The sequence below is a fragment of the Sphaeramia orbicularis genome, chromosome 14, assembly GCF_902148855.1.
Source record: "Sphaeramia orbicularis chromosome 14, fSphaOr1.1, whole genome shotgun sequence".
NCBI lineage: Eukaryota > Metazoa > Chordata > Actinopteri > Kurtiformes > Apogonidae > Sphaeramia > Sphaeramia orbicularis.
Genome location: NC_043970.1, coordinates 10,646,280 through 10,666,558, shown reverse-complemented (window position 1 = coordinate 10,666,558; position 20,279 = coordinate 10,646,280). Strand labels below are relative to the sequence as shown.

The following is a 20,279-nucleotide window of genomic DNA, read 5'->3' as shown; positions in this document are numbered from 1 at the left end:
GCAGCAGCAGCAGCAGCAGAAGTTACACAAAATGGACATCACAGCCCTAAATCCACACTAATATACATAAACACAATGAAAGACATCACTAAAAACAAACTTAAAACTGGTAAGAACATACATATAAAACATCACCATTATTTTAAAAGGTACTAAAAGTATAATAACAATGTTCCTTAAAAGCATCTCAAAGCCAAACCCAGTTCAATCAATTAGAAAAACACCTACACCCACATTTGTGCTTTTCCCATTGATTTAAAATGACTTTGAATGTATTAAAAGAGACCAGTTCCTTCAGTTTAATGTCCTTCTGTAGGTTGTTCCAGGCAGTTTGAGCAGAATATTTAAAAGCTTTCTTTCCCAGTTCTGTTTTGACTTTTGGAACCCGTAAAAATAACAGATCCTGGGACTGGAGACTGTAATTATTCAAGTCATTCCAACAAATGTAGACAACCAAATATGATGGAAGCAGACTCAGGATACATTTATAAATAAAAGAATACCAATATTTCAGTCTACATGTAAAAAGATCTGTCCATCCAACTCAGGCGTATAAAAGACAATGACGTGTCCTGACTTTGAAGCCTGTGATAAACCTCAGAGCACCATGATAAACAGTATCAAGGGCATTTAAGCTCTGAGATGACACATTCATATAAATAATGTCCCCCTAATCCAGCACAGACATAAAAGAGGCAGCAACAAGTAAATATAGGATAATACATGATTTTTAATTTTTAAAAAAAGTTTAATACAGGGGATAATATAATAAGAAAAGGTTAAATAGACAGAAAAATGTATTTGGGAACTGCAACAGAAGAAGCACTGGGTCTTTATGGGTTAAAAGAATGTAGCAATCATTTTGTTTTTGAGTTGCAAGAGTGTGTCAGTGTCATTATAAACAGAAGCGAAACAGAGTTTATAAGTCTGCCAATAACAGGAATATAGATGTATCATGTTAAAGCTTCATTAATCATTTAATCATTTACAACTATTTTGCTTTTAATGGTTAGGATTGTAGATATCACAAACCTCATCTGAAGCGATAGATTATATTTCTGTTCCGACTGCTCTAGTTTTTAGTCTCTATTTGTCTTTTAACTCTCCTGCATCCAAATTCAACAGAACAGCACTGAAGCTCCTGTGTACACAAACAACTTTCAGCGATTCCCTACATTTATAGAGCCTTTGCCCACTCTTACACTCAAGCCCTTGTTATTAATATTGTGTTGTACAAGGGAGGAGTTCCCCATTTTTCCCTGCACCACAAACTATTATTAGATATACTGACAGTGTTTTTATGAGAGGATGACTGTTGGCAGGGTTTAAGGGAAGTTTATGTTTCATTAATATATTTATCCTCTGAAGAGTTAGAAAGGGACAGAGGGACATAAAGAAGAGACAGCGTGGGTGGGTGGGTGGACTCACATTTAACGTCATGATTCAGCCTTTTTTTTCTTGGGTAAAATAACACTGGAATTGGTAAAAGATTTGGACTTTATTTCATTCAGTTGGTTTCTTAGTAAATGTAATAACATTGTGATTAATATTAATATGTGTATTATGTATAATATGTATTAACATTAATATGTGACTGTTTTAAGGGGTGTTTGATTCTGTTTTGTACGCGTTTACTGAACATAGGATGCAGTCATGCTTTCTATGTTGTCTATAGTTGCTTGTTGTATGTCACTGCTGTTAACTGTGAAATTTCCCCATGGTGGGATAAATAAAGTCATATGTTATGTTATGTTATTTTAGAGTATATGCTTTCATGACTGTGTATAAAGATGGATGCCAAAACTTGTCAAAAAAAAAAAAAAAAAAGAAAACCGTCAGACCTCATTTCCAGTTACAGCTGCACATGAGTGGAACTCTATTCCAGTGATAATCAGAGAACTCACATCTTATAATGACTTCAAAATGCAACTAAAAAACCTGGAACATTAATAATTGGAGCTGCCAACATAAGATGTTTTTTTTATTCCTGTCTCTGTTGTATTTTTTTTTTTTAATATTTCTAAGTGCAAAGTGTATTTTAACAATTTTTTACAAACTACTAACTGATGTGTATTTAACCCCTTAACGTTGACTGTCACAAATAGGCAACATATCCAAAACTCTATCTATTTTATGTGCTATAGTCAAATCAACAATCTCCACTTAGTTTAGCATCTACTTGAAAGCAAAAACATAATTTTTTAATACACTTGTATATAAAGTTAGGCATTAAGGAGGTTAATTTTTGTATTAACCTTGTGCTACTTTTTAGGGTGAAATTTTAACACCTGTCCAGGGACTGCAGATGAAAAATAGCCATTAGGCTTACTCTGGTGCATTTACAGCAATACAAATTAATGTACCATGTCCCTATTAAGTAAACCAAATAAATAAAAATATAATACAATAAAAATCCTGCATTCACAGGACATAACTGAGAGGTTTAATATACAGGTTTCTATATGTTATCTTATCTTCTGCATATTATATTTTGCTTTTTTCAGGTGAAATTTCTAAAAAAATGTAATCAGTAAACTATTTTCAACTGCTCCCTTTAGTCTGTTCCATTAAGTCAGTGTTGTCTTTATTTCCCATACATTCACTGAGTTTTAACAGTAAATACTGAGACTGTCCTTAACACTGAGCCGTTCTTAGCTCCATCTGCTTCACTCATTTAACAGGATAAAAAGTGAGTCAGATCGAGCGGCGTCTTGCAGCTCCCTCCTCCGCTCAGATCAGTCTACCGTGTACAAATTCATTATGTGTGGTCAAGAGCCAGAGGGACCTTGGCTGCCGTCGCCTCTCCTCCAGTCTCCACCTCAACACTTGACATTGTTTATCGGCTCATCATCACAGCGGACCAACAAGGCCACTCATTAACATGTAATTAGCGAACTGTGATCCGCTGGTGGGTAAAGCAAGGCCAGCACCGGTGCTGTCACCTATGCAGATGTGACTAAACAGGAGCACGCCTACATAGTTCATTAAGCGCCGAGTGAAGCAACTGGACTGTGAACTGGAAGGAAAGGATGGATTTCTAGTCAGACTTCACTTTTATTGTGACTTCTCTCCAGTGGATTATCACTGGTTTTTAAAAGTGCAAAGTCAGATTTTTTGTCAAATCTCTCAAAATCTCATCTGCCTAGACCAGGGGTGTCAAACTCATTTTAGTTCAAGGCTCACATACATAAAATAACCACATAATAAGCTATACATAATCCCAACTCCAAACCTTTCTCTATGTTTTCAAGTGAAGTAAAATTATGTTATGAAAATGTTTCAGTCTTCAAACTATCCTTTAAAAAATGTCAATAACATGAATAACCTGAGAGATATTGAGAAAAATAAGTGCAATTTTAACAATGTTATGCCTCAGCTTCTCATTTTCACATGTCCAGTACAACTTACAGATCACAGTGGATCTACCATTAAACAAAACAAAACAAAAAGGGCAAAGTATTGTTAAAATTGCACTTAAAACATATCTTGTTGTTCATATTTGTTCAGATTATTCACATTTTTGTAAAAAGGATAGTTTGCCAATATTTCCATTTTCATGTAATTTGACTTTTTCACATTAAAACAAAGAGAACATTTTAGAGTTGTCATTATTTATAGGTTATTATGATAGAATTTTACTGGTCTGACCCATTTAAGATTGAATTGGTCTGTATGTGGAACCTCAACTAAAATGATTTTGACACCCTAGATTGTTAACATCTTCACTGTAATTTTTTGTATTTCATAAATTCATCCCATGGGCTGAATTGGACCCTTTGGGGGGCCGGTCTTGGCCTGCTTTGGACTATCCTTCAGTGCTCCAAATAGTGAAAATAAACAAAAAAAAACTGAAACAATGCGTTTTGAAAGATTATTAAAACAATAGCGTAAATTAAAAACCCCAAAGGCATGTGACATGTTTATAGCAGCAATGTTAATAGACTGTTTGTTTTCTATCATTAACAGCTTCCCAACAGAGCACCCTCACTGATAAAGATGATTAAATATTAATCAGTAAGTCCAATTAAATGTCACAAAGAAAGCATTATTAAAGTAACAACATGTACAAACACATGTTTGTCTTTCTATCTTTGTGAGATCACACATCATACATGGCTTAACCAGAACCCTATCAGTAATTCCACCCAAATTTACTCAGACAGGCTGGACAGTGAAGGTTCAAATACTAAATGCATCTTCACTATGTAATAGACATACGCACACATATAAAGGTAGAAGAGAAGTGTTTGTGCTTTGGATGTCTTGACTAAAAGCTGCATTATTCCATATTTTTAAATAAAAAAAAGTAAATGGGTTGCTCATAGTGACAGACCCGAATGCAATTACTCGGCAGCTTTGAACGCTTTTTCGCCTCTTTCGGCTCACTTTACTTTTACGGCTCATTTACTGTTTGGTTCAGCATCACTGCTCTCAACAGCCCCCTTTTAATCATAATAGCGGCTGTTTCTAACGTCAGCAAGAAGAGAGTAGCAAACTAGTCAGTTAATTGGTGAACAGCAAACAAAAGAGGACATATTGGATGTTTTTTTTAACAAGTAGTCAGAACCACAGGTTAACCAGTATGATAATGCTCCTTAGTATCTGTTGGATGTGTATGATATATTAATTACCTCCGCCAAGGAGGTTATGTTTTTGCCAGGGTTTGTTTGTCTGTTTGTTTGTCCGTCTGTCTGTTTGTCTGTCCGTTAGTGTGCAACATAACTCAAAAACTTATGGACAGATTTTGATGAAATTTTCAGGGTTTGTTGGAAATGGGATAAGGAAGAAATGATTAAATTTTGGTGGTGATCGGGGTGGGGGGGGCCACGGGGGGGCCCATTTCCAACAAACCCTGAAAATTTCATCAAAATCTGTCCATAACTTTTTGAGTTATGTTGCACACTAATGGACAGACAGACAGACAGACAGACAAACAAACAAACAAACCCTGGCAAAAACATAACCTCCTTGGCATGGGGGGGCCCCGGGGGGGGGGCACTGATCAGCCTTGGCGGAGGTCTGCGCTCTCCGAGTGCTTCTAGTCTGTTGCTACATTTGAGTTGTTCATGCATCAATGCCATTTTGTACAAGATGACTACATACTGCTTAAATGTACTGGTTTCAAGGTTTGATGAGATTATTACAAATGACAAATGTGTACCTTTCAAGTAAAATCTGTGTATTACCTGCAGTGTATTGCCTGACCATACCCCTAATTTTCAAAAGTACACAGAGGTAGTTTCATGGAAACTAAGACATGCCCAATAACAAAAACACTACTTAAGCCACCTAAAAAAGGCCCATCTAAAAAAAAAAACATCTGAATTTAGTTTAAGTGTATGTTATGTATAGGAAACTTTCCAAGTTTTACCTTGTCTTTTAGATTGGAAACTGAAGCCCTTGTTTTTCTCAAATCACTTCAAAACCATCGAACCCCTTTGTCAATAACAGTCATTTTACGTCACAGAGGACAGGCAGTGCTGGTCTACTTGTGTCTGGTGTTTCAACATGTTAACTGCAGTCCAAAAAAAAAAAAACAAAACAACTAATTGTATGAGGTAGTTGGGGACTAGCAAGTCCAATACTGAGATAACAGTGCTGTTTTTCAGAAGGGAGCCTGATGGCTTCAAGTAGAGTGATATAGGGATGCCTGACTGCAAAGTAAATAAAGTGTGCACTCAAGGTAAAATAATCTATACATATAATATGGACAAAAAGTTGGGACACATCACACCTACAGTTGAGAATTTTTGTGCTGTTGATTTGAAATATTATCACGATAAAAATGTTGATGTTAGTTGTTGTCAGTATCACGATAAAATCTAAATCCATAATTCTGGCTGATTTTTTTTTAAACCACACCTACTTGTGGTCGGAAATAGAAAACATTTCTGAAATACTGACGTAGAAAAAAACAAAACAACCCCCACCCCCCCTCTCTCTATCTATATATCTATATCTATATATAAACTTTGTTGTTGAGTTATAATTTGAACAAAATAAACCAACAGCATTTTGTCCGTCAGAATTAACCCTACAGATGAAATAAAAACATTTATTGCACTATAAAATTATATTAGTAGAAAAACACAGAGAAACACCAACATTTAATGTGTCCTGATGATATGTACCTTTTTTTTTTTTGCTCCTATCCACAACAGTACATTGCTTTAGTTTCTTGCCCAGTAGTCCTGTCTGCTTCTCTAAATTGGAGTTGTGCAGATCAGTACCTCTGACATCCAACAATAATAAGGAATAATTCCTCATCATCACTGCTTGCACCCCAATCATCATCAGCAGGAACAGAATGGTCCACTGTAATGAAAAGGACTTGCACTCACGTTGATATCCTCCAGGTCCAGGAAGTTAAGTATGATCCCATTCCTCTTCCAGATGATTGGCGGACGCAGTGTCCCCTGGATCGCACAGGTAAGGACAGCGCTGAGGCCCACTGTTACCGTAGAGACAGTGATCTGCTGGTCCTCCGCCAGGCTGAGCTGGACGACCTCTGTCAAAACCAAAAAGAGACGACTGGTATTTAAAAGAAAGAATGTGTGAAAGAGGGGAAATGAGAGAAGAAGGAAAAGAAAGAAGGCAGAGAAAATCACAAATCAGAACAAGTGCACTGATGTAGTGGAACTGTAGCCAAGCTTAATACATTTCTAAGCATCCATCTCATTACCAGTGAACCAGGGAGGATAAACAGCTGTCCAGGACTGAAGGAGATTCAGCATGAAGAGAAACCACGTGTCAGAGGACACATGGCTAGCCAAATATCATTCTTCTCATTAAGGGAAATTTATGGTCATTGAAATGGCCATTCAATTCAATTCACCTTTACGCCAAATTAAGAATTATTCTTCACTGGTTCCCCTTGGCGCCATAAATAGCGTGTTCTGCCAGGCGGTGTGGCCGGGCTTCAGATTTACAGAGCTACAGTCACAGTTACAGCCTGTCAACTTTATCACCAAATGCTTTATTTATTTTATCTGAACAAGTGTGCACAGTATTGTATTGTTTAAAGAAAGTCATTTCTGCAAATTAACAGTCTTTCAATCGAAACAAAAAAACAGATGCCATTTGAAGGCACTGTGATAATGTGGGATCATGCAGAGGTGTGAGGTATGTGAGAACTTTGAGATATACTAAAAGAAGTTTTCAGGTATCTGTTTTTTCTACTGTTTATATTTTCAAACAAGTGGTGCCAGGCACAACAAACCCCGCCCCTCGCACATATTTTGCCCATAATAAGTAAATGAGAATATTTTAAAAATTCATAAAAAACATTTTAACTTTGACCTACTGTCCCCAAAATGTAATGAGATCCATTCTGGGTCACTGGCAATCTATAAAGTCAATTTGGTATGGATTCAACCAATAGTTTTGCTGCTAGTGTTAACAAACAAACAAAGAAACAAACAAACCAAAAACAATGCCTCTTGCCTCCCCTTCAGGGGGGTGGGGTAATAACCTCATTAGTTTTTTTGGATTATTTTTTATTTTGCATCACAGTGCATTTTCCCAACACAAAGACATGATGTCCACCTATGGATGGAGCTGAAGATAAAAGGCAATATTTTGATTTAATTTTGTGTACAATGGTGGCTTTTACAACAATGAAAACAATCGCAGTCTGAGTTGACAACATGAGGTAGAAAGCATTGAAATGAATTTAATGTTCATTATTCACATTTTTTTAATGTTAGAGTAGTTTAATAATCTTGATATTATATTCATATGACATTAGATTCATTTTGTTTTTTAACATAATAAACCACTAGAAATGTCATTCAAAGGCCAACTTTTTTACTTTTTACTTTTGAGGAAATTTCCCTCTGGACTTTTTCAGTTTTACTTTTTTTACTTTCTCATTTTTACCTCTCCTTTTTTTTAATTTTAAGAAAGGAATAGTGTGCTGTTTGATGCCTCTGGGATTATGAAACTTGTTTGACCACCGCTGTTGATGAAAATCTATCTGACAAGGTAATCTATAAAACTTTTGTATATTACATAATGAGTTGACTTATTTAATGTTAAGTTTGCTATTAGTCCTACATTACTATATACATTAGCTTAACCCATAAAGACCCAAACATCCATCACTGACCAAAATCATCAACTGATTTAAACTGTTTAATACCTGTTGATCAGCTGATTCTATCAGTACATGTACATAATTAGTGCAAAATGCAGTTTATCATCTTTTCATGGTCATCAGATATGAGCCATTTGGACGTTCAGAGGCTCCGTAGTGAATGTGGAAACACCGTCATCTTCTACAACATTGATTCACCAGTAAAACCCATGGAGTTGAATGACAGTGGATGGAGACACTTGGTTTATGCTCAGTTAAAGATAGATTTGGGTGAAAAGTCACTTTTTCTTCAATTCTCTTTGTGTTTGATATAGTAATCCTCAACTTTACTCTGAGCTTTTATGAATATCTACATGATTAGTAAATTAAATGTTGGAAAATGGGTGACATGGTAGTGCAGTGGATAGCATTTGCACCTCACAACAAGAAGGTCCTGGGTTCAATTCCAACACCAGTTGATGGGGGTGGAACCTTTCTCTCCGGGTACTCCAGCTTCCTCCCACCATCCAAAGAGAAAGGTTAATCGGTTAATCTAAACTGCCTATATGCGGCAATGTGAGAGTGATTATTTGTCTCTATATGTCAGCCCTGCAATGAACTTGTACCCCGTCATCGCCCATAAGTAGCTGGGATAGGCTCCAGCGACCCCCATGACCCTGGTGAGGATAAAGTGGGTTCAGAAAATGAATGAATAACTGTGGGAAAAAACTTGATTTTCACTGAAAAAAAACACATAATACAGAAGATAATATTACAATAAATAGTGATAAACCACTTAAGGATGGTTAAATATAGAGAAAAATTCATTTGAGAACTGCCGTAAATGTCAAACTGGGTCCTTATGGGTTAATGGCTTAAATGAGACACTGGTCATACAGTACATTGAGCAATATTGAAATATATCATCAAATTAGTTACACTACTACTGGATTAGAATGATCTAAAATGATCTGCAAATAAACTTATCTGTGACTCACGTTTCATCAGGTGGTCACTGGGTAAAGGACATATGGCACCACTGAAAGGTGATCAAATAATATGCACTATTACGTTGAACCAATTGGCAGATTTCTGTTAATAGGAACATTGTTGAAAAGATCTGATATGTACTATAAGTGTACAAGCCAACAAACTATATCATTTTACCAGACACACTGTCTGTATGTATCCCATCTTCTATCCACTATGGTCTTAAATCTTTTTTTATGACCTTATGTGTAACCCTGTATGAAAAGTTTGCTGGTCATCCATCATTTCATCTTGTCAGCTTAAATAAAAAAAGACCAAATCTGGTTAGAATATAAATTGTTTGACATATTCAGAGGGGCGTATAATAACCATGTTGCTGACATAGACAAGTTGGGTGAGTTCGCAGTGCAGGCAGTCCGGCTCGGGTATGATGTATGACGGCGTATGACCCTGGGTTAATATTTGCCCGAATGCAGCATATACACGGTTCGATAAGTAAAGACGCACACACGAGATAGAAATCCTAATGGCTTTTACATGCATATATTAAATGTACCCTGTCGAACATGTGTGCACTCACACAGGTGCATTTAGTGTTATTATTAACTGAACACGCTGCATGACCTTTTAGTGCCGGACTTTTAAAAGAGGATTTTCTATGGATTTTCTATCAAGCAGCAGAGGAGGTAAATGCGTTGTATGTGAACAGGATTCAACATGAAGTGATTCTAAATGTCTACACAGTTTAATCAGCACAGTGTGAAAACAGAACATCAAACCAACCATAATGCAAACTAATTAACTATTGAAATAACACATTTAGTTTTACAGAGGTTGAACTGAAGACCATTGTCAGTCTGTGGAAAAAAAGACAGCCATGATTTTAATGACAATAAACAATCGCACAACAGTGGTGCAGATGTGGGGAACATGTCCACATCATCATATGCTCTGATGCTTCTGCCGTCATTTTAATTCTAACATAACACAGCAAAAGGTCAGTGTAAAATAAAGTCATGTGGCATAATTTTGACTTGTTGTGATAAAGTAGTTGTAGTAAAAGTGGCTGACTGAAAAAAAAGCCAACATATTATAGTGTGCATAGCTGCAACCACAAATAATTTTAATGTTCCTGACCCCATAATATATTCAATATCAACATTTGTACATACACAGTATAATATTTAATTACTCTTGGTGCTTTGCAGTCATGTCTGTAATTAGTTTAGTAGATTTTACTCTGACAACTAAAATTAGGAAAAACATGCCAGGATTTGATTTCATGCACTGCAAATTATTTGGTTCTTACCAAGAAAAACCCCCAAAAAACTTAGATTTAGAAGTGTTACATACTTTATCTTGTTTTAAGAGTTCATTTCTTATTTTAAGTGTTCATACATCTGTAGACTGTCAAGCCTGCAACCAGACGTTAGTCTGGTTTTGTCTGTCTTTCATGTTGTTTGTCACTTCCTGTTTTATTTTGTTAATTTTCCCTCATGTGTCTTGTCTGTCGTCTTTACTTCCCTTTCCTGATCGTGTTCACCTTTCCCCTGATTACCCGACTCCGCCCTGATTTGTTCCACCTGTGTCTCGTTGTCTTCCCTCCCTTTTGTGTATTTAAGTCCTGTCCTTTCTCCTAGTTAGTCGCCAGTTTGTATTCTCCCATAGATACTTACCAGCATTCTGATCTTGTCTGCTTTCCTGTTTTTTGACCCGTTTGGCCATCTTGTTTTTGCCTTTTGCCTGCTCCCTGTCGGTTTTGTCTGCCTCTACCTGCCTTCCTGGTTTTGACCGCCTCGCCTGACTTTTTGGTACGTGAGTTTTTGTCTGTCCCTTATGTCCTGTTGCTAGCTTTCCCGTGTATGACCTGTTTCCGTCACTGACCTCCCTCTGCTTTTCCCTAGTCGGGGAACCGGCTCTTATTACCGAGCCGAACCGAGGGTTCACGTCCAGAGGACGGATCCGAGGAGGATTTCACCAACCACTGTCCTCTAGACCGTGTTACTCATTATCATTACCTACCTGTTTGTACAATCAGTGACTAATAAATCCTGTGAACTTTATTTTCTGTCTCCATGTTCTGCATTTGGATTCAGTGCCTGTACTTGTTGCATTACATAGACATGCATATTTCTAGATTTAACAATTTTACATCTTGTCAAGGGAAATTATGTTGCTACATAGAGATATTTTACTAGGTTTTGAGTACCTTTTTCCTCAGATTTAGTGTTTTTATCTTGCTTTTAGACACCCATTTTTTGCAGTGTACAGAAAAATGTCTGCAAATATGATGCAAAAAAAAATACTCAGTGCATTTATTAAAGTTTTTCTCCCATTGGTTTGCCTAATTTCTTGAAACAGAAATTACATTCCCAAAATAACATGGACAAACCTCCAAACCACTTGGCAACTGTTCACAACAGAATTGCAATTTGATGAAATACATGAGAAATTCAAATGTCTTGGTATATGTCTCAATGTCTTAGTACATCTTTGCAAATGCTTAAGTACAGTTAGCCAACATTTGGCACAATTCCTAGGTGAATAGATCTTGTTGATCTAAACTGATTGTTCATTCTCAGTCTAATGATTGTGCTCTCCAAAACATATCAGCATCATTTCATTGTATAAGTCATCACATGCACAATAGTCTGTTCAATTAGTGAAGATGATAATAGGAAGGTGGCCAGGAGAGGAAGGGTGAGTTACCAGTGCAGAAATATTAGTTGTGAAAGCTTTATTTACAGCACTGTAGACTACATATGATTGTACTTATTTTTATGTGTTTATATTCCAGTATATTATGCTGTACACATTTTCTTTTTACTCTGATGTATGTAAGTTACTATATGTGAGTGTGAATTGAAATGATTACAGTTTCCTTGGTAGTATACTGCAAAAATCAAAATTTTACCAAGTGTATTTTTCTCATTTCTAGTCAAAATATCTCATCACACTTAAAATAAGACATAATCACCTAAAAAGTAACTTTTCAGTGAGATATAAGAACTTATTTTTAGACAATAGATCTTGAAAATCTTATTTCAAGAAATCTTACCAAAATAATTTTCACTTGTTCCACTGGCAGATTTTTTTTCCACTTAGTTCAAGATTTTTTTTTTTTTTTTGCTTAATTCAAGCAAAAAATGAAACAAGTGAAAATTATCTTGGTATTCTAGATGTTTTGACTAGAAATGAGAAAAATACACTTGGTAAGATTTGAATTGTTTCCAGTGTATAAGTGCAATGTGTGATTTCAAACCTACCTTAAAATCTTGTTTTTTTTTCTTTCAGTTTTATACACAATTGTATTCTGTTAGTGGGACAAAAGAAACTAGTCCAGTGCCATTGTCAATGAAGGACTGAGCTAAGACTGAGAAGTGGACATAAGAGATATTCCAATGCTCCTCTGCCATAGTGACAGAACATCTAAACATTCTGACTTCCAGTGCTTACACAATGCCAAAAAACAATGCATTTTGGGGGCTCTTGACTATTTATATGAGAAAGGAATTTAGTTTTGTCACATGAGTGAACTGTTTTGGAAGACATATGAGCTTTTGCAAGTGAGCTATGGTGTGCTGAACTGTAAGACTGCTTTGCCAAATGATCTTGGGGTTTTGAGAATGTAATTTCTGTTACAAGAAATGAGCCAAACCAATGGAGAAAAGTGTAATATTTAAACAAGTCTCCAATCTTTTTGCACAAATCTGAAAAGCTACAGGAGTCTGGGCTGGAGTTCTGAACACAAAACTGACCTTCTGCATTTAACCCATCACTAGAACATGCAGGGACATACCACACACTGCAGACTAGGAGCAGTGAGATTGCCATATCAAGCACCCAGGGAGCAAATGACTATGGAGAGAAATTTGTTTCTTTATTCATCAATCAAAAAGAATGGATTTTCAATTAAAAAGAATAGATTTGCAACCAAAAAAGAGATTTGAGAGCAAAAGACAGTAAGTGGCAATAAAAAAAAAAGATCATTTTGCTTATAGGGAAAACCAGAAAACGTCATGCTGGAAAATGATAATCGTTAAGAAGAATTGATAACCTGATCGCTTCTCTCAGTTGTGTTTGTGGGTATCCTATGGACTCCTATGTCACTCTGTCATCATTTCTCTTTCTGTGCCATGGCACCTGGCACTGAGCTGTGGTCCAGGTATCCTGTCAAACCACCCTACACCCGCTGTCTCTCAACTCCTCCCTGTAACTCACTCACTCATTCCGTACTCTGCTCAGGCTGTGAATGTACAGGCTGTAGCCGACAACATTTAGTGTAATTCGTTACTTATGGGACACATTTAAATTTCAAAGAGCAGCAGACTATCAACTGACCTCCCAGCAACATAACACAACAGAGAAGTGGGTTTAAGGGAGAAGCTAGAGCCGGCGCTGGAGCCGGCGTCAAAACCCACCAATGAAAACTCTTCTTTCATCCATCGGTGTAGGCCCCGCCCATTAAGTGCAGTTAAATTCATAAGCAAAACTTTTGAAGTTGCAAACAAAGAGGAGTGATTTTCAATCAAAACTTTTGAAGTCTCAAGCAAAAGTTTTTAACTCACAAGCAATGAGGACTGATTTATAAGTAAAATTGCCTTTTTTCATTGCCACTTACTGTCTTTTGCTCTCACATCTCTTTTTTGGTTGCAAATCTATTCTTTTTAATTGAAAATCCATTCTTTTTGATTGATGAATAAAGAAACAAATTTCTCTCCATAAATGATGGGTTAAGTGCCTTGCTCAAGAGCACATCAGCCAACAACTTTCTGCAAATCCAGGGAATCAAACCAGCGACCCTTCCATCATTTGCTGATTACAATATGTATACAATATGTATACATTGTAGCTTTTTTTGGGGTTGCGTGAAAAAGCTTTGCCATTACAAAATTTCATACAGAAAATTATTTTAAAGTCACTTCTTTAAATTTCATTTTATTTTGTTCCCCGCTGAACAAGCAGAACAAGGGACCATAAAAATGAAACTACTTGCATGTTTGTAGTATCTGTACAACTCAGTAGTCTGATTAAAACAAAAACAAAGCCCTCTCTCTCTCTCTGTATATATATCTATATCTATATATATATATATCTATATATATCTATATCTATCTCTCTCTCTCTCTCTCTCTCTCTCTCTCTCTCTCTCTATATATATATATATATATATATATACCAAGATGATTTTCACTTGTAAGTACTTTTACTTTAAGCAAAAAAATCTGCCAGTGGAACAAGTGAAAATTATCTTGGTCAGATTTCTTAAAATAAGATTTTCGAGATCTATTGTCTAAAATAAGTTCTTATATCTCACTGAAAAGTTACTCTTTACGTGATAATGTTTTATTTTAAGTGTGATGAGATATTTTGAGTAGAAATGAGAAAAATACACTTGGTAAGATTTTGATTTTTGCAGTGTTGCACTTGCCTATAACATATCAGCTCCATGGAAAGTATCCCAAACTTTGTCACACCATGAAAACCTCTAGACAAACAGCCACACTGAACATCTGAAGACCTCCAGCTGACGAGTGGGTAAACAACACCAAACATGCATTCCAGCTCTAATACAGGACAATACGTCCCTGTCCAAACTGAAATCAAGCAGACACCTAATAGAGTTGGAAATGTTTGTGGGGACCGTCTTGTCCGGTTCCAGACTTTGACAAATGCTGCGGTAAAAGACCCCTGGATATTAGCTGTCTGTTTCAAATAGCTCTCCAGGTGATAGATACATCTGGGCTGACAGCTCAGTCTGTCAGTGGTATTTCACAGTGCCTTAGGTACAGTACACTGCCAGGTCCAACAAAGTTATAATTCAGCAGAGCAGTAATTTGGGTGGCAGAACAGGCTTTGAGTGCAATGTGGACAGATGAGCGATGAAGTGCATTGATCTGACATGACTTGGAGGGGAGGTTTGAGGGTGGTACTATGCATTTCAACTAGACCACCTCTCACACTGAATTTAATACAGCACATGAAAGTCGACCCTCTGTGTCCTCGTGCAGCTGTGACTCTTCACATGGACTTCCAGCATCATTTAACATTCAAAATGAACCTCAGACTTTACCATGTTTTATGAACTGGAAGCATAATCATGTCAGTGTACTGCGTTGTAACACATTGATGCTGGAGTTACTGTTGATATTTCCCATCTAATTTAGAATCTGCAGTTGAAAATGACTCACGCTCTACCATTTTAAATCATCTTGAGCTTTGCAAGGCCACAGCCATTTGGGGCTTATTTTTGTTATGGAATGTATTCAAAAAGGAAAAATTCAGAAACTCAGAGTTGTGCAGCCAGCCTTCCACATCCCCTGGCAGTCAGTGTCTTAGGCCACCTTTAGCTTTGTCATTTTTGCAAGGTTAAAATAAGCATAAATATTTATTTTCATTCTCTTCTTTTCAGATACAAGAAAATAAGCAAATATGTTTACAGTTTTACTAAAACTGAACGAAATGGGTTGTAAAGGTTAAATTTCCTATTTAGTGTGACCCCTGACCCCATGACTAGAAGAAGCTCAAACAGAAACATTTGACATGTGTTGAATGAAATCTGGAATAAAACGTTTTGCCAAATATTGTGTCTCCACAACAACACAAAAATAACTACAATCTGGTACAAATGCTCAGACAACCCACTGCTTCTGTTGGACTTTAACCCATAAAGGCCCAGCGCTACACATTTGTATCAGTTCCCAAATGAATTTTCTCTATATCTAACCTTTCTTAAATTATTTATCACCATTTATTATAATATTGTCTTTTGTACTTTGTATTTTATCAGTATTCATCAGGTATTTTTACCTCCACCAAGGAGGTTATGTTTTTGCCAGGGTTTGTTTGTTTGTCTGTTTGTTTGTTTGTCTGTTTGTTTGTCTGTCCGTTAGTGTGCAACATAACTCAAAAAGTTATGGACAGATTTGGATGAAATTTTCAGGGTTTGTTGGAAATGGGATAAGGAAGAAATGATTAAATTTTGGTGGTGATCGGGGGTGGGGGGGCCCACGGGGGGGGGGTGGGGGGTGGCACTGATCGTTAGTGTGCAACATAACTCAAAAAGTTATGGACAGATTTGGATGAAATTTTCAGGGTTTGTTGGAAATGGGATAAGGAAGAAATGATTAAATTTTGGTGGTGATCGGGGTGGGGGGGCTCACGGGGGGGGGGCACTGATCAGCCTTGGCGGAGGTCTGCGCTCTCCGAGTGCTTCTAGTTTAATATATTTAATTTACTGATCATGAAGATATTCATAAGAGCTCGGATTAAAAATCAGGGCATTCTATCAAAAACAGAGAAAACTGCAGAAAAAGTGACCTTTTCAGTAAAATGTATCATTAATTGAACATAAAACAAGCATTTCCATCCACTGTCACTTATCAAACTCCATGGGTTTTACTGGTGAATCAATGTTGTAGAAGATGAGGGTGTTTCCATGGTAACTACAGAGCCTCTGAACATCCGAATGGGTCATATCTAATGACCATGAAAAGATGACAAACTACATTTTACATCAATAATTTACACGTATTGATAGGATTAATGGACCAACAGGTATTAAACAGTTTAGATCTACCGACAGACATTGGGTTTATGCAACACTGCTCTGGTCCATTTTCTAATGGTATCTGACCTCTATGTTCTGCAGGTCATACACTGATTTATACAAAGCAATAATATACCTGAACACAATGAGTTGTGATACTATCATTTTCCAATAAAAGGATCAGTGACATTTCTCTGTCTGTATGATGACAAAAAACTGCGAAGATTTTCAGGAGCCTTGGTGGAATGGTAGGGCACTGACTGTGTTTCTTTACAAACATATTAACAATGTTACAGGACACATTTTAATACACTTAACACATTATTTGTCCAATCCTGTAATCCATAAAAGAAAGAAGCATTATTTTTAGTGATTCCTCCAGAGTCAACATGGTGTTAAATAAATGCTCTTCCACATTAGGGACAAACCCACCACACAGGGACAGAATGTGAAATATTAGTCACAGCTTCAGAAAGTATAACAATTACCAGTCCATCAAAACAGATCAGTGACATGTCAACATACAGGAAACAAATATGACTGGCTGACTTATCAAGGGTCACATACACCATCACCTGACATCAGGGAAATTTTTCAAACAGTGATCTAAACTCATAAAACCACTTCATACTATCTTACATGGACTCACCTCAGAGAGGCTTTGGAGTGTTTGGGTATTACCGGAGCCAGAGCTAACGACTTGAATTGATCCATCTCAGGACCACCTTGGTCCTCTAACGCACTAATGACCACTTCAGGAGATTCTGGATTCTTCACCTCTAAATAGCCCTCTGTATTGCTTTCCATTTGTCTTTGGCCTGGACATGTCACTGACTCACATATTCACAAATGAAGTTACAGTTTGAGGGAGACAAGAAAAATACAACTTGTATTTATGTGTATGAGTGCTTGTATGTGCATGTGTGTGTGTACATGAATGTGCATGTGAATGTGTGTGTATGTGTATGTGTATTTGAATGTGGAGTTAACTATTTACAAAAGATCCAAGGGAATTGATTTTTCATACAGCCTTATGCTAAATGACAGGCTGTTGTGTGGTGAAGGGTGAGATTAAAAAAATTACACTTCCTCTCCCTTTTTTTTGCATATGCGAATGAAGTTACAAGTTTTCATGTTTTCATTAAATTGCTTTTTCTTCTAAGCACTAATGTAGGATTATTTTATAAGTAATAAACTGAACTGAACTTCTATGAGGGAGGACAGTGGTGAAACACAAACAAGTTACACACAATTTTGCTTTGAACATGCTTTGAATTTATTACATTTTAGAATATATGCTATTTTTCATAAAAATAAATGAGAAACAAAGGTTATCGTTAAATCTGTGGATCATCTTGAGACTTCTGTTTGGCTAATAGCTGTGTTTTTGAATGCTGAATCAACTAATGGTTGTGAAATATTCACTTGCGAATTTCAGAAAGCTCCTTGTTTGCCTGCTTTTAGAGCAAGTACCTTCTATTGTGTACGTCCATTGTAAACGAGCACTGACAGCGACTAAAAGACAACCTTCAGCTCAAAGCACTGACTGCAGGCCCCTAACACCATCTGCAAACAAAATCAAAAAGGAAATGGAGCATCAATTCTAAATGGGCAGATGCATTCAGATATTTCATTTGGTAACCACTGAATTGGGGTCAGTCGACACTCAAATTTTCTGTTGGCCCTGACTTTTAATATGCAGGAGAAAGGCTGCAGGAAAAAAAATAAAAAATAAAAAAATGCACATTCATGGAAGATGGAGCACTTGTTAAATGAATCCTGACAACACAGAATTAATCGTGGAGCCCCCAAACACAACACACTGAGATATCCATTATGAGACCAAGACTGACAGAGGAAAGGCTCTACCTCTTTATGTGTGATATTAACAACAACATTTTCAGATGTTTAGGACCCTTTAAGGACTTACCAAGAACTGTTTTTAATGACAACATAGTTTATCTTTATAAGGGTATATATGCAGTATTTCCATTTTCAAATATTCAAAAAATTACTATTATTAGAGTGCTGAAGTGATCCCAGAAATGTAAATGGTGCCAGGCACAACAAACCCTGCCCCTCACACGTATTGTAGCTTATTTTGGCATGGATCCAGCTCATGTCATCATGTCTATGTGCGTGGTGATGTCAGCATATCAATTGCCTCTACAATATTTGCCAAGTTTGAAGTAAATTGAAACAAAATTGATTTTTTTATAGATATTTGAAATTTTGTCTATTATACTAAATGGGAAAAGAAAAAACTATTTTAAAAATTCATAAAAATTTGGACTTTGACCTATTTTTCCCAAAATGTAATCAGATCTATTCTGGGTCACTAGCAGTCTATAAACCCAATTAGGTATGAATTCAATCAACAGTTTTGCTGCTAGAGTGTTAACAAACAAACCAAACCAAACCAAACCAATACCCCTTGCCTCCCCATCGGGTGGGGTGGGTGGTGGGGGGTGGGTAATGAATGGGAGAGAGGTGATTTATGAAAGCACTAGAGGGAGCATTGACTCACTCTGCCGGTCTCCTATAGTGAGGAAAACCTGCATCACAGGACCTTTGACTGGTGCCCACCTTTTTGTCAGAAGACCCTTTAGTTAGAAAATTAGTTTAGATGTAGTTGATAAATCTAACCCTAATCCCTAACCCAAACTTTTTCTAACGGGCCTTCTGACAATAGGGCGTCTCCCCCTTTGACTTTGACCAAAGCATCAGAAAGAGATGAGATGGAATGAGAAGCACTAAGAGACAACTTTTAGACCCAAAGAAAGTAACAATAATAAAAGCTAGAAGCCCTGTCATTATTTTAACCACTGGACACTGCTCTAAATGAAAACAATGGAATATGACAGACATTGCAGCATTTCTTCTACATGGGGGAGTTTAATAATGACGCTTATGAAGGTATGAAGGTATTATGGGATGTTATTGTCTTCGCTAAGTTAGCTGTTTGTTGATCCACGGTTCAGACTACACTCTGACAGTTCTGACCTTTTGTGGATGATCCCAAACACGAACATAATAACACACAAACCGTACAGAAAACAGAGATGGTTTGTGGTTTTACTGTGGCAGTGGCTGTCTTTTGTCTAATGTATGTATGATGTGGACATAGCCACCATGTAAACTAGGGCTATTTTTTGGCCAAAAATAAAATCTTGATTTTTTCCTCTAAAAACTTGATTTTTGATTTTGATTTTTGGGTAAAACTACAAAAGACAACAGAAATCAGCATATTGTTTTTGTGAGCAGCCCTCAATGCAAGGCACTGCTCCCTACAAATCTGTGATGGTATCACATGATGGGCCCGCAGAAGTGACACAAGTGTAAGTCAGTGACAGGCATCAGTCGTGTGTGCGTGGACCACGTAATATGAGTGATCCCCATGTGGTTAGATGTAAATTGGGGGATCCGTGCAGAAGAGTCCGACCCATGACACGCTGGAGGGATTATATCTCTGGGCTGGCCTGGGAACACAATGGGATTCCCCTGGAGCTGGTGGATGTGGCCGGGGAGAGAGCTGTCTGGGCTCCTCTGATGAGGCTGCTGCCCCTGCGACCTGGACCCGGATCAGAAGAGGACAGTACGATACAGATCCGTGTGGGACAACATAAGATGAGTGATCCCCATGCAGTTATATTGGAATTGGGGGAT

The 20,279-nt window shown here is 37.1% G+C and overlaps 1 protein-coding gene across 2 annotated transcripts in view; it reads right to left on the bottom strand.

The window, feature by feature from the left end:
* The window catches only part of fstl4 (follistatin-like 4), a 450,022-nt gene that overhangs the window by 68,493 nt on the left and 361,250 nt on the right, over positions 1-20,279 (bottom strand). For both annotated transcript variants that reach the window (XR_003937211.1, XM_030153338.1), the window contains exon 7: positions 6,342-6,508. Coding sequence is in view for 1 of the 2 variants with exons in the window: in XM_030153338.1 (XP_030009198.1) it covers positions 6,342-6,508 (167 nt within the window). In the remaining variant the exon portion in view is untranslated. The remainder of the gene's footprint in view (positions 1-6,341; positions 6,509-20,279) is intronic.